At 44.3% G+C, this 13,757-nt stretch overlaps 3 protein-coding genes across 6 annotated transcripts in view; all 3 read right to left on the bottom strand.

The window, feature by feature from the left end:
* The window catches only part of UNKL (unk like zinc finger), a 29,326-nt gene extending 24,653 nt beyond the window's left edge, over window positions 1–4,673 (bottom strand). Inside the window, exons 1-2 of one of the 4 annotated variants that reach the window (XM_072349491.1) lie at window positions 4,548–4,673; window positions 2,753–2,962 (exon numbers count right to left, since the gene is read on the bottom strand). In XM_072349491.1, the coding sequence (XP_072205592.1) occupies window positions 2,753–2,962; window positions 4,548–4,627 (290 nt within the window). In that variant the 5' untranslated portion in view covers window positions 4,628–4,673. Of the gene's footprint in view, window positions 1–2,752; window positions 2,963–4,543 lie in introns of all 4 variants that reach the window. The other 3 variants (XM_072349494.1, XM_072349492.1, XM_072349493.1) reach the window with 3 other exon arrangements.
* Window positions 4,674–5,453: 780 nt separating this feature from the next.
* Window positions 5,454–6,304, bottom strand: UQCC4 (ubiquinol-cytochrome c reductase complex assembly factor 4). Its single transcript, XM_072349503.1, has 2 exons — window positions 6,220–6,304; window positions 5,454–6,149 (listed from the first exon to the last, which is right to left on the bottom strand). Exons 1-2 carry the CDS (start codon window positions 6,243–6,245, stop codon window positions 5,795–5,797), a joined length of 381 nt encoding a protein of 126 aa, XP_072205604.1. The 5' UTR covers window positions 6,246–6,304; the 3' UTR covers window positions 5,454–5,794.
* Window positions 6,305–6,330: 26 nt separating this feature from the next.
* Window positions 6,331–13,748, bottom strand: GNPTG (N-acetylglucosamine-1-phosphate transferase subunit gamma). Its single transcript, XM_072349504.1, has 11 exons — window positions 13,694–13,748; window positions 13,570–13,624; window positions 13,230–13,297; window positions 11,690–11,744; window positions 11,503–11,586; window positions 10,556–10,649; window positions 8,779–8,893; window positions 8,244–8,326; window positions 7,878–8,006; window positions 7,667–7,748; window positions 6,331–7,014 (listed from the first exon to the last, which is right to left on the bottom strand). Exons 1-11 carry the CDS (start codon window positions 13,740–13,742, stop codon window positions 6,905–6,907), a joined length of 924 nt encoding a protein of 307 aa, XP_072205605.1. The 5' UTR covers window positions 13,743–13,748; the 3' UTR covers window positions 6,331–6,904.
* Between the last annotated feature and the right edge of the window lie 9 nt (window positions 13,749–13,757).

Below are 13,757 nucleotides of genomic sequence, written 5' to 3'. Positions count from 1 at the left end.
CAGCGCACGAGAACTTCGGAGTCACAGCCTGAACCACCGATTGAGCACCTGGAAGAAGAGACCCAATCAGCCCTGGAAGCACACGCTGCAATTCAACCTGTGCAATTGGAAGACCTTGGACCTCACTTAAGGGCTGACTGCCCCTAAGGAAGGATCTCTTGCTGCAGATCCCTCCTTTGTGGAGTTTTCCTGTGAGCCTAGCTCTTTGGAGACAGGCAAGAATTCTTCTTTTTGTGACATCTTCTCATTGTGCTGGTCCTGCTGCCATTAAAAATGGGTTGCAGCCAGTGAGTTTACTTACACCTCTTTAAAACCCAGCAAAATTAACTAGTGAGAAGACTAAGTACACCAAATACAGTGCTACATCTCATTCTTTCAGTGTAACACAAAACACAACCAACAATCAAGATCTGGAAGTAGTTCATTCACACTTCCTGCTTCTGTGTGAAAAGACAGTTGGGATGCAATTTTTGTTGGAGGCATTTCGGTGACTCAGCTGAACTTCTTAAGAAACGCTTTGCGATGTATGACCAGCACTGTGCAGCCTTCCTGTTCTGCTAGAACTGATCTACTGATACAGAAAAATGAGAAATCCATTAGGGCTGGCAGAAGTCTCAGACAGACTCTAGTCTTGCACTGAACTCAAAACAAACGAAATTGCAGTCTGAGATAATGCTGGCTACTGCTAGCTCTCCCACCACTAGCACAATCTGTGCGGGAGCTATGTGGGAAAACATACTGGCAGATTGTTCATTACAAATTATAACATATGCACACTACATAGGTGTGAATGTTTTCTTAGTCTTAGGTTTAATGCTCACTCCTCCATTTTCATCTGTTTAATTTTGCCAGTTCCTGTTGAAATCAAGAATTAAATGCATCCCATCCCAAAGTGTACAGATTTACACCTCACTGCTCATCTCTGTGTCAACGGCCCCTTCATGGATGGCATTTTTGCTTAGATGTCTGGGCATTTTCTCTAGAGAAATTACCAATCAGCAGATGTCCCATAAAATGTTAAAGCCTTCAATTACATTCAAATTACTGCTTAAAAAGAGTTATTGAATTATGGAATTCAATTCAAATATCTTGTCAGACAAAACACAGCTCCTTGCACGCACAGTGAGAAGAAGAAATACTCAGATCACAATTTTTCCCACATAAAGACAAAACAGATTCCAAGAACAAGCTGATAAAGAAATACGAGCTGTTTCACAAGAGTCTTATGTTTTGTTTGGTCTAAGACTCACTATTTATTCCGTCTACAACTACAGCAAAAGATTGCATGAGCTTTCATCTCACTTCTCAGCTCTTGAAGCATCCCCTTATTTGCTTCTACCAGTGCAAACTTGCTCAACCAACACTCTTTTAAAAGACTGCTTTCTTTTTCTTCCTTTAGCACCACTATCACTCAATAATGAAGTTAATTTTTGTCCCCAATCAACAAAATGACATGAACATCCCTTACCCTCTTGTTGATATTCAAGCAAGAACTGCTCATGTTCACGGATGCTTTACAAATACCTGAAAAGGTACGTAACTGTTCTCTTAAATCACCCCCAAAGATATTTTTTGCTTTTTCTTTTGCTTGGGCACAGTTCTAAATATTGCCATGCTGCCTACTACTTCTTTGTTGTTTACCTTCACTTGTCACCTGCTGTTTAGTTTGTAATTCCTGGGGGGAAAATCCACCTTTTTTCCTTCTGTAACTACAGACTGGAACAAAAAAGATGTCTGATCTGCGATAAGAGCTGCTAAACACTGCAGTAACCAAAATCACTGTCTTCACATTTTAAAACAGGTGAGCAGCATAACTACATATTTCCTGTCTGTTTGTCTGTTTTGTTTTGTGTTTTTGTTTTTTGGTTTTTTTTCCTGTCAGAAGTCTTTCCTTGCTTCCATCATTGAAGATGAAGCTAGCTCCTCTGTGTTACGATTGCAATACACCCAGTTCCCCTATACATGCCTTCTTGCCATACTGTACTATTTGCTCCCTCTCATCACCACAAAGCTTCACCCCCTTCCCATGTCATCTGGGGCCTTACCTAGAACAGACATGTGTCCATGGAAAAGCAAACCCTGATGGTCTAGCCAGGTAACCGATATATGAACTCCTTCACAGAATCATAGAATGGCCTGAGTTGAAAAGGACCACAGTGATCATCTGGTTTCAACCCCCCTGATATTCGCAGGGTCACCAATCACCAAACCAGGCTGCCCAGAGCCACATCCAGCCCTGGCTTAGAATGCCTCCAGGGATCCTGTGGGGGATCCACAACCTCCCTGGGCAACCTTTTCCAGTGCGGCACCACCTTCTGGGTGAAAAACATACTTTTTTCTCTCTCTCTACAGAGCCATCATAAAACAATCCTCCCCTACAGCTCATCAGCCCCTACACAATGCAGTTTGCACATACAGTTTCAAAACTGTCAGGAGAAAAACGCATCATAAGTGCCAAAAAATGTTCAGGGACAACAAGAACAGTACTAGGAGAAAATAAACTACTTACATTCTGCTTTCAAAACGGTCACAAAACAATAAGATAGCTCTAAGTCTATGACAGCCTAAAGAACACATGCTCACATAAAAGCATACATGCCAAAATCTCACAAATGACTCACAAAAAGTTTTCTCAGTTAAACTGCAGGATCCCATCAATCGTTTTTGCCCAGAAAAAAAAATAATAAAAATAGCATCTTTCTGTAAAGCCATTAATACTGTAAACACCTAGAGACTGAAAGAAATCACTTACTCATCTCCATCTGGGCAGATTCCTGTAGTCTCATCATATTTTGTACAATAAACATCGGGACTGTAGTTAAAAGTTCCATCACGCCTTCGTATAGGTCTACGACGACGCTGATTTAGGAAATGCCAATGAAAACAGGTAAATGGTCTGTGCTGGGTACACTTGTGCTGCAAAAATAGAGGGCACTGCTCTGTCCTAAATTCCTTTAGATACCTAAAAAAATTAAACTGTGTTACAAGTTTATCTTATCGGAGGCACATTTTTACAGTACTAACAGGGCACTGGATAATTCAGTGCATTTAGCCCGTAAATATTTTACCAATGTACCTGCACACTGTTTTAGCTCCTATGAGCAATTAACCATTTAACAGCTGAATGAATACTTCTGAATGAGTGATTTCATTTTTGATGACAGATGTGTTACAAATAAAACACAGCAGAACGTCTGGCAAATTATTCTACATCACGTAATTGAGCTAAAAATCAAATAAATACATTAAAAAAAAAACCCCACGCTATTCAGAATTTTGCCCTACATAACCACTACATATTGATTATAGATCCATCAAGGTACCTGAATAAGCATTCGCATGGCTTGGTGCCACACAACAATTAAGGCTATTTAAAAAAGCACACCTAGCTTAACTGGGCACTTAATCACAATAATCCCCAGAATCTAGGCACTATATACAGAAAGCTAGTGGACTGAAAGTAGTTTAAGGCTATCAGGGGCCATGAAAGGGACTTCAGCAAACTTATTTTAGGGAGTGTTAGGTTTGCACTGAGACAATCCGAACATCTCTTTGAAGGTTATTTAGGAGTAGAATCATAGAATTGTTTGAGCTGAAAGGGACCCTTATGGGTCATTCAGTCCAACTCTCCCACAAGGAACAAGGACATCTACAGCTGGATCAGGCTGACAGAATCATAGAATCAAAGCAAGTAGGACAGGCCTTCATGGGCACCTCGAGCACAAAAGCTACTTAGGAAGTTCAAGCCTTTTTGTTGCATATCAGGATGACACCAGACTGGGCATTACCGTGTTATTTGTCGAAGGATGCATGGCAGCACTCCTTCCTGTTTCAGTTCATATATCCATCAGCCAGTTTAACAAACTCATTGCATCTCTAAGGTTACAGAGTACTTGCACTGGAAGGCGTACTTGGGGACTTGACAGAACCTCAGATTTCCCAGGGGTCTCAAGAAGGGTGCGGCATGTCTACCAGCTACCGGGGACTGAAGGCATCGGGCAGGGAAAGGACTGGAGAGAATAAAGGGCATCTCTAAACTCTCAGCCACTCAGACAGACGCACGGAGGATGTAACGGCACAAAGTTACAAGGTGCGTCTTTCAGTTCTAAGAGGAATCTTTAAACTGATCTGGACTGCATGAAAAGAACCGAACCGAACTTTCAGATGTCCCAAGTCGGGCTGCAACAGGATCCAGCCTGCGAGTGCCGGGACACTACGGCACTGAGCGCTACAACACGCTGCGTGTGCGGGGAGCGCGCGGTCCTACACGAGCGGGGATGCCAATAACACAGAACGGCATCCCGCGTTCTGCCGCGCCCGAGCCGCCTCTACCCGTAACCGGGCCTCCTCTCCGCGGCGGCCGGAGCCGGGAAAGAAGCGGACCGAGGCCCGCTTGGCCAGGGCCAACCTCCAGCCCCGCAGCCGGAGCAGGAGGCCGCACGGAGCAGGCCTGGCGCCCGGCCGGGCCCTCATCCTCGGCGCCCGGAGCCCTCCCCGCGCAGCACTGCTTTCCACGAAGCGGGACGCCTCCGGAACGCGGTACCTACGTATAATGCGTCGGCTGCTCGGTCTGCGGGGTCCCGCCAGACCCTCCGCCCCGCGACACCGCTTTCGAAACGGACGGCATCGTCCCCAGCGGCCGGCAGGGCGCACGCGCGGCCCGCCCCGCTCCTCCCCTCAGCCGGCGGCTCCGCCTCCCGCCCCGCGTCCTCTCGAAGCGGTGCGCGCGCAACCGCGACGGCTGCGGCAGGAGCTCGTCAGCTACAGAGCGAGCTCCTGTCAGCTACAGCGCGGCGCCTCCAGCCGGCAGCGGAGCGGCCCGCACTTCCAGAACAGACGGAAAGCTTCACGGAGAAGCTTGAAGTCACCGACCGCGTCGCACGGCAAAAGGAAAACGCGATTTCCCTTGAGAAAGCAGCGCTCGGTACCCCTCTGCTCGGTTACTGCGTGTTACCCCTGCTGCTGCCCTGTGGGGGTTTGTTTGATGTTTAATGGAGGACTTCAATCGCACGTTACTTTTGCATCTTTACAGAGGAATATATATATATACCTAACTTGAAAGAGAATTAAGTCACACCAGTGTGTTTTCCTTCCTCTCCCAGGCAAGTCTCCAGAATGGACAAGGTTTTGAGTATCTGCAAATGTAGATAAAAATGAGATCCAACACCGCTCTGTGAAATCAGGAGCTCCCTCCCACTGTGATGCAGGTCAGTCACTTACAAAACTCCCACCTAAGCAGCGACTGTTGAAGTCAGGCACATCCAACACGTTACGCTGCAGAACACAAGCACTAAGGATGCATTAAGTGAATTCTGCATCATTTAGTAGAATGACAAAGTAATCTGAACACTAATCAACCTTACGTTAATACGGTTGTCCTCAATGCTACGTGAATGCACTCCCTGCACTGCACACCAGCAGTGTCAGCTGAAGGTCACCCTCAGCAACCACGTTAGACAAACAGCTTGGATATTTTAATATGCTGTGCAACCAAGAAACATCCATGGTAAAAAACGAGTTGCACACAACATATCTATAGGTACACGTTGGTTTGCAGTACATTCTGTCCACCCCTGCCATGCAATGCAGAAAAGGACCGTTCCTTCCGCTGTAAATTGCTAAGTAAAGAGAAACAAAAAGCAGCAAGATAAATAAATCCCGTTTGCAAGATAAGGCCGGTGGGCAGGCAGAAAAACACGTTTTTTCTGGTTTTTGTTTTTTTCTGAAAATCAAGCGTGGGAGCAGCCTTTACACAGCTGAACTTCTGGCAGCTCGTTCAGCACAGGTGGGCTCATCATCTCTCCTTCTGTAGCTGCGGAGGAGCACCGCTCTGCTGTGCCGCATCTGAAGGGTCCACCATCTGACCAGCAAACAGGGCTTCCAGTTTGTCGTCAATCTCCGTTTTATCCCTAAAGACGCACCACAGCAGCAGCCCGCTGCACAGCAGGCTGACGGGCAGCACCTTCACCCACGACCTCTCATAGTCACTCCCCATAGACTGGCTGACGCTCCATACCCGCGGGCTGGCCTTGCTGGCAGAGAAGGGGATGGCTCCTTCGTCCTCTGGATCCTCGTTAGCTGCGCGCTCAGGGCCACGGCGCCCCGCCAGCCACCTCCGGGGGCCGAGCAGGAGCAAAGCGCCCCGCGCCCTGCAAAGACACGCGAGTCAGAGCTGGGGTCGGCCGGCACCCGGCCCGCTGCACCGAGCCGCCGCCTCACCGCCGTCCGCCCCGCGCCCAGCTCATCCCGCCGCTCTCCTCCCCGCACCGCCCGGAAGCGGAAGTGCGACCCCAGAGTGAGCGCCGCCTCCACACGAACGTTTCCACAGGTGACGGGAGAACAGCCCGTTTTATTCCGGCACACAGAACTGCTGCGTATCCACACAGCTACCACCCTTCTGTAACCACCAGAGCAGTCACATTAACCACAGATCACACCGGCCTCTGAGCAGAGCTGGATGCACTCTCTCTGTGCATCATTTATTCATTTTGCTAAAGTCTGCTAAGGAACCCCTCAGTTTAGCACACAGGTGAAACAACACGTTCTGAACACTGCCAAGTTTGTATGACACCTCAGGGCAGCACTTGGGGCTGTCTGTACTTACACTGCCTGCCACCATGCCTGATTAAAGACGATAACAAAGCTTAGTGCAGAGATAGAACCCGTACACCTTGGCTCCACCGCAGCCTCAAATGCTCTCACTAGTGTTTTCTGAAACCCGCCGGCTGCTGTCAGGAAATGGCGCTGCCATTCCACCATTCCCTTCGCTTTAGGGCAGAAACTGAGGCAGTCAAGAACATCCACAAGAGGTAAATCATCGCAGTGTCACGATACACGTTCAACTTGCTTGACGTTCCGTGTCAAATTGCTGTTTACCACTCAAGTTCCTTCACACAGCATTACTCTACAGCCCTGCATCGCCACGCAGATGTTCAGCATTCGTTGAGCCATTAAGCACAGTTGTCTCTGCAGTTGCCCGTTTGTGATTTACATGTTCAACACTGGTGTTTTCAGCTGCAACATTCAGGTAAATACACAAGTTATTTCCACATCCAAACACAAATATTCTTGTCAGAGAATTCACTGAACAGTTTTGAAACAAGTCAGCTTGAGTAAGCTGCGAGTTCTTTCAGTTAGAGTTCTCATCTGCAGTAATTAAATAAGCTATCACACAGGCTGGCAGAAATACTATATGAGTTGAACAGCTAAAGCACGTGAAGAACACATTTCACAAAGATTTTCCTAGAAGAGAAAGTTTCCAAGTTAAAAGAAACTTCCTCAAAACAGGAAGATGATATCTACGTTGCTGAAAGGCTTGTTGGTTTCTTGAGGTACCAATTCTGAGCACACAAGCTATACGTATATTCAGGGAAATTAACTACTTCTCAGACAAACAGCTCATGTAATAATGAGCAGGATGGATTAGAAGGAAAGGAGGAAAAAAAGTGTGAAATTAATCCACATAAACTTTGCTACTTTGTAGGCAGCATCCAACAGTCGTTCTTTCTCAAAACTGTAAGACACTTATCTAACAGAAATCAGAGGAAAAGAGGGGACTAAAGAAGAATGAATACTTAACCCATGCAGACAAAACCTATATATATATAATCTATATAATAGTATGCTCATTCTAAATAGAAAATAGTGGGAAAAAAAAAAAACTCACCAGAACTTCCTTTGTATGGAATATTGTGCTGACTTAATAAATCTTTAAGGATTTTTATTTCTTCAGAAAGTTTCTTGTATTCCTAAGAAAGAAAAATACAAAAAGGTGCTCTTACTCTCCAAAGATATATAACAACATGGAGGTTATGTTATGAATCATACAGTGAAAAGGTGACAATCTAGTTTCGCATTGTAAATATTATACTCTATACCGTATTGCACTTATCCACTGTTTCAAACTGCAGACTTGTTTTCATATTCTGTTTCTCAGCTTCCTTTTCTTCCGTTGCTTTCAGAAATCCTGCTTCCTCAAAAATCTCTTTCAGTATTTTTTTGTATCCCTACAAAAAAAAAGATTGTAAGGTTATTATAAATAAATCTACCTAACACTCATCTCCCTGTATCTTGCCATAATTCCTCAAGCTTCACTGTAAAAGTTACAATTATCAATTGAGATATAAAGCAATTACAGAACACAAGAAGTGCCATTCACCAATGGCAAAATCAGCACAGAAGCCAAGTTCAGCTATCAGACAATAACTGTTTTTTAACAAATAGAGTACAAAAAATTAACAAACCTGCTCAGTTATTAGTTGGTCATAGAGAGACTGCTCTGCTTCATCCCATTTCCTTTGTAGTGCTTCAGTCAGAGTTGGATAAACTGAAAAGCAGAAGGCAAACCATGTCCTGTATTAGTTATGTGCTTTTCTGGTAGTACACATGCAGCTTTCAAGAGTTGGCTTTAAGCTTAAATTCCAGTTCACTGACTTAATGTTTCTGGAGAATGGCACCAGCCAAGTTTCTCTCATTTCCAACCAGAAGGTCTCACATTTCTTTGTCAGAAGTATTTTTTTTTCATGTATATAAATGAGCAGATATTACAGGGCTGATTCCTATGGCTAGTCCAAGAAAACAGCAAGTATCAGTCACTGGTTTTCTATTAGCAGCAACGATTTACTTGAGAAAAATGTATATGCTATAATGACTGGGATCTAAATAAACTTACTGTTGTGTAATTCTCAACTTACTAACTTAAATGACCTAAAAACATACACTCTAAAATTGGTGTAATAAGCCAGATTCCTCATACAAAAATGACTTCCTAAATCTTACCCAAAAGAGAGTGGGGATGGCACACAAGTGGAGTCTCGAACGTGAGGGAGTAGACACAAGTACTTGGCTCAGACACATAAGCCAATTTATTGCTCTTTCCACAAACAAGATGAACCTAAACATCAGTAAAAACAAAGGTGAATGAAAAAAGGTGAAAGGAAATCACAGCTAATACATCTTAGAAATTAAGTGACTTTCTCAAACACATGAAAATGCCTTCCTGTAATGGGAAATGATCCCCATCTACCATTTTCCTCTGGTCTCCCAAGCAGTACAGATCTGGAAGGAATGAGAGTAAGAAGGAAGGTAAATAGGACACCCTGTAGAGCCTCCTCCAACAGAAGCAGAATTCATTTAAAAAAATCTTAGTTCTGACCATGGTGCTACATGTCAGCCTCCTCTTCTTACTGTTCCAGAGAACAAAAGCCATTCAGAAGTGTTTTGATCTTCAGACTTTTGGCACCACTCCGTTCAAAACTAAATGCCAGTGAAAGATCTGAATAACAATATCTAAAGTCACGCAAGAACAGCAACTCCTTTTGTAGTCCCAATGGGAAATAAGCATGTTTACAAGGCACCTCAATCACAGCAAAGAACATTTTAACCTTGGCTAAGACATTTTGCTCCTTATCTCTACCCATTCTCTCCAATCATCAATACTTCTCTCAAGCATTATGTTGTCAATCATCACTGTAATATCTAAGCACCTTCCGCAAGAAAACAAGCCTGTTTCAAACTTTATAGTATCCTTAGATCTCCTTCATGACAGTCGTCTGTGTCACATGGAAATATGAGGTTTAAATGAAATGTGAGGATTGATTAGCTGTATCCTTAAAACTGTACAACACACTGAAATGGAAGGTGGAAAAGAAAAACGTCAGTGAATAAAATGACCAAGAACTTGCACAAGTCACGTGCTGCACATTGAACAAGTCTCAAACATCCTTCTAGATGAACAGTTTTTTGGCACAGAGTTAAATGCTTGACAGAACAAGAATCTTAACTTTTTTCTTCACATTGCACTCATACCACAGTCTGTTGCTAATCAGTTGGTTTCTCTGGCAGAAGCCATTCTATTTCCATTTCTTTTATTTCTTCCTTAATTCTCCCTGCATGCTTTCTGAACTTGGCTTGCTGAGCTTCCTGGCGTACTGTTGTTAACTGCCTAATTCTGTTCCCTCCTTTTTGCTGGATGCTCTCAAGCACAACAGACAAGCAGTTTGAATCAAACAAGATATTTCTGATGTGTTTTTCCTGACACAAAGCACTGCGTGTCTCCAGCAGTGGCGATGACACCAGAATTTTACACTTGATCATGAAAAACAAAAAAAAAAGCCAACAGAATTAAATGTCACCAACAGAGTACCCAAGTAAACTTAGTATCTAAAACTAACTAGCATCTAAAATCAGGGTAAAATTCTGACTACTTCCAACCACTCACCTAGCTGCTACAGAAATTCATCTTTGTTTTATATTATACCTTCAACCATGAAAGAGTGGCCAGGCAGTGCAATGGGCTGCCCAGGGAGGTGATGGAGTCACTGACCCTGGGGGTGTTCAAGGAACGTTTGGATGCTGTGTTGAAGGACACGGTCTAGTGAGAGCTATTGGTGACTGGTGGGTGGTTGGATTGAGTGATCTTGTAGGTCTTTTCAACCTTGGTGATTCTGTGACATGAACTCTTCAAGGTTGGAATGTTTCAGTCTGTAGAAATACGCAATTGTCCGCAGAGCCGAGATGTCTAGATTAGCACAACCTAGGCATTTTGTTATGATACCTTCGTCTGTCTGCTCTTGGTTTCACATGAGTCTCCTTCCCTCATCCACATTCCAACGAACGTGTTGTTGTCAATTTCCCATTCATGCCAGATTCTAGAAAAACAAAACCTCACTTTATCTTTCTGATAAGGGAAACGTGGAAATTCAGGAAGAAAAATAGGAACAGCCCCACACTGTGTTAAAATAATGGTACAGACCTCATTTGCCTTGCTTCATTATTTCCATGTTTGATAGCCAAGACCTTACAAATGCTGACATTTGTTAGCCAAGCTGCTATGCAGGCCATACCAGCGTTACTTTGTGAGCAGTTTTGAACCGGCTTTCAGCTTGCAAAGTATTTGCGCTTACAAAACCTTGTTTAAGGTCAACAGAATAGTTTACAGATCAATCCTGCAACAAACACCATCAGACTATCTTAGCACCGAGTGCAACCCCAATTGTCTGTAGGACTTTTAGTGCTGGTGAGAACAGCTACAATTGGTCTCTGCGCCCGCTAGTCATAAGCTCAATGATTTGATGTACCCTTTTCCTCTCATACTGGTTTACAGACTGCTGTGCACACAAGTACACTCGGGCACTCAGAGAAGTTATTGATGCCCCATCTGAGGAACTGAGGCAACAAAGAGAAAACTGTTGAAAGACATGAAACTTCTGTTAATAGAAGCATTAATTACACACTGCTGGATTTCTCACATGAACATATCAGCCTTTCAACTCAGCACAGGTTATTAATAAGCCTCCAGCTAAAAAAAAAGGACATTGGTTTTTATCTTAAATAAAAATAAATATCCAAGTATTTCAAGATGATTTATTTCTATGCATTACACCTGGAGTCCCACAGTGTCCCAACAGAAGAAACTTCATTTTAAAACTGCCTTCTTTCTGAAAACCTACAGAACAGTCTCTTAACAACACAGATAAAACGTAAGAGGTCTAAAAGCCTCACCCTAAAATCCCGCTGTAGGCGTTCCATCGAAAAGTCTGCTCGTGCTGAGTGACATTATGGAAAGGACAAAACTCGTACTTATATCTTCGGGAGAAAAGGGAAAAAGGAGAAATATTTCAGATGGGAATTAAGAACTGGTTCGTTCCTAATAGAAATATATAATCAAATATCCAAACTTGTTACTTACGTGGATTCCACAAAACTGAAACACTTGCCAGCAAGCCTAAAGAGATGCGCAGGGCCTAAAAACACCACAGAATATAATCAAGGAAGGATAACGCTTTGGTTAAATTCCAACAGGTTTTTGTGGTGACAAAGTTGTACAGAACAGGACAAACTCAGTTTTCTGCTGTGCACAAAGAAAACTGTTGACAGCTGCCTCCATTGTCGGTCACGTGAACTCCTCAGGCGTACACCCAGTGAGCCCTTCTGCTCAGTGACTGTCACATACTCAGATTCCACTGAGATTCTCAAACCGGACACTCCTTACCACAGGAGTTTCACAATCTGACCTGAGTAATATTCAGCAGCATAAACCTTTTCCTGTCAGGTCAGCAGTTACAAGGCTCCTGTAGAACTGTTGTCAAAAAAAAAAGAGGCCAAAAGTTCTGAAATGTGTTTAGGGGAGTTATTTCCGAGTCACCTGATTAAGCTAATCTTGCAAGGAACGGTAAAATATTTCTGTGGAAAGCAGAAGAAAATAGGTTACAAAATCAAATCAAATAAGAAGATCTTGGATTCCAACCTTCCAACCGCCAGGACAGGACTGTCTAATTCTCACCAAGGACCTACATAAGCATTCCTAGAAGCGAAGATCAGAACACCAGAGTCTTGCCAGCAGAATGCCCTCACCACTGGGATACAGGCAGGTTCTCCTTCCCTGTTCATTTTCATGACCTTATGATCTTGCACCTTCAGCAGCCAAGACTACTGACATAGTTTTGGCCGGAGGGTTTGCATCTCTACAAAGTGCAATCTGTGACTCAACAAGCAGGTTGAGTCTCTCCCTACATAACAACAGAATTGGATTTTAATGTGTCCAAAGAATGCATATATACACACACACACTCACATTTCTGTTTCCTGAACGTTCTAGAAGTATAGTTATAGTTATTATTACACTGACTGCCTTGTGAAATAGAGAAGCGTCTGTTTTCCATGCCAATGAAATAACTGTGCAGGAGAAGGTTCCACGTCCCAGATTCCAGTTTCCAAAATTACTCTCAATTTCAAACTACATTTAAGTTCCCACATCCAGAAAATGAACAATTTTACTGCATTACTAACTTTCTTTCTGGCATCTTTCATTTCAGCATTCTCAATAACATTAATCCCATTTATAACTCCTTCCCCTTTCACATGCTATATACATAGAATTCATGCAATTAATTTGGTTTTATAGAACATCCCACAAGAAAGTACGCATAACATCACTTGGTGTCTTTAATAAAGATCACAAGTTCCGTGACTGGCTCAAGCAATACAGAATGAAACGTATGGAAAGCACTGTGACTAACGCAGCCCAAACAACAGCGTGTCCTGGAACACCCAGAACTTAAGCTGCTCCTCAGCATTTACAACAAAGATTTGCCTATGCCCATTTTCCATGATGGCCACAAAGCCAGAACAGAATTAGTGTTTGCCTGCACGTATCTTAGGTAGGTTGTTCTACAAACGGCTGCCAGAAAATGATGCGCAGTGTACAGAAAGGCAGTGCTTACACATACCTGATACTGCCGACGGGGGCATCTTTGGCTGCAGCCGATTGGTTTGAGGCAAGAAGGGGTTGTTCAACCTGCAGAAAGAGCAGAGTTAAAGGCCGAGTTGTGCTTCCAGCTATTACCCAGCTGCCCCTCCTGCCTCTGAGCCCCCTTCAGGTACCGGGCGGTCCCAATACCGCCTCCCCGCAGCCTTCTGTTCTCCCAGCTAAACCAGCCCAGCTCTGCTGCTGCCATCGCAGGGACAGCAGGAGCTGCAGCTCACTGAGCGCTCAGCGGCCCTGCGGACCAGCTCCACAACCCCACATCCCTCCCGTGCCGGAGGACACGACGCGCCCCAGACACGTACCCGAAAGTGTTCGGTTCCTCCACGATCTTCATCTTGCCGGCCGAGGCGAGGAGACCTGCGGGGCAGAGCGCAGTGAGCGGACACACAAACCCCGCGGCACCACCGCGCCCAACAACCCCCTCACCCAGCGCAGCGCCCACAAACACCGCCAGCAGCAGCCCGCCGGCCGCCATGACCACTTCCGCCGG

Source organism: Excalfactoria chinensis, chromosome 14, assembly GCF_039878825.1.
Source record: "Excalfactoria chinensis isolate bCotChi1 chromosome 14, bCotChi1.hap2, whole genome shotgun sequence".
Taxonomy (NCBI): Eukaryota; Metazoa; Chordata; class Aves; order Galliformes; family Phasianidae; genus Excalfactoria; species Excalfactoria chinensis.
The sequence above is the reverse complement of the archived record's forward strand: the minus strand, read 5'-3'. Positions and strand labels throughout refer to the sequence as shown.

What these genes read in the sequence shown, in the direction of transcription:
- UQCC4 (XM_072349503.1), bottom strand. Translation starts at nt 6,245, where the DNA reads ATGAGCTGGGCGCGGGGCGGACGGCG. An exon ending in TGGGCGCGGGGCGGACGGCG is followed by an intron (nt 6,150 to 6,219) that starts GTGAGGCGGCGG and finishes GTGTCTTTGCAG; the next exon opens with GGCGCGGGGCGCTTTGCTCC.
- GNPTG (XM_072349504.1), bottom strand. Translation starts at nt 13,742, where the DNA reads ATGGCGGCCGGCGGGCTGCTGCTGGCGGTGTTTGTGGGCGCTGCGCTG. An exon ending in CCATCCCCACTCTCTTTTGG is followed by an intron (nt 8,327 to 8,778) that starts GTAAGATTTAGG and finishes TCTGCTTTTCAG; the next exon opens with TTTATCCAACTCTGACTGAA. An exon ending in TCCATACAAAGGAAGTTCTG is followed by an intron (nt 7,015 to 7,666) that starts GTGAGTTTTTTT and finishes TGAATGTTGCAG; the next exon opens with CTGAAAACACCAGTGTTGAA.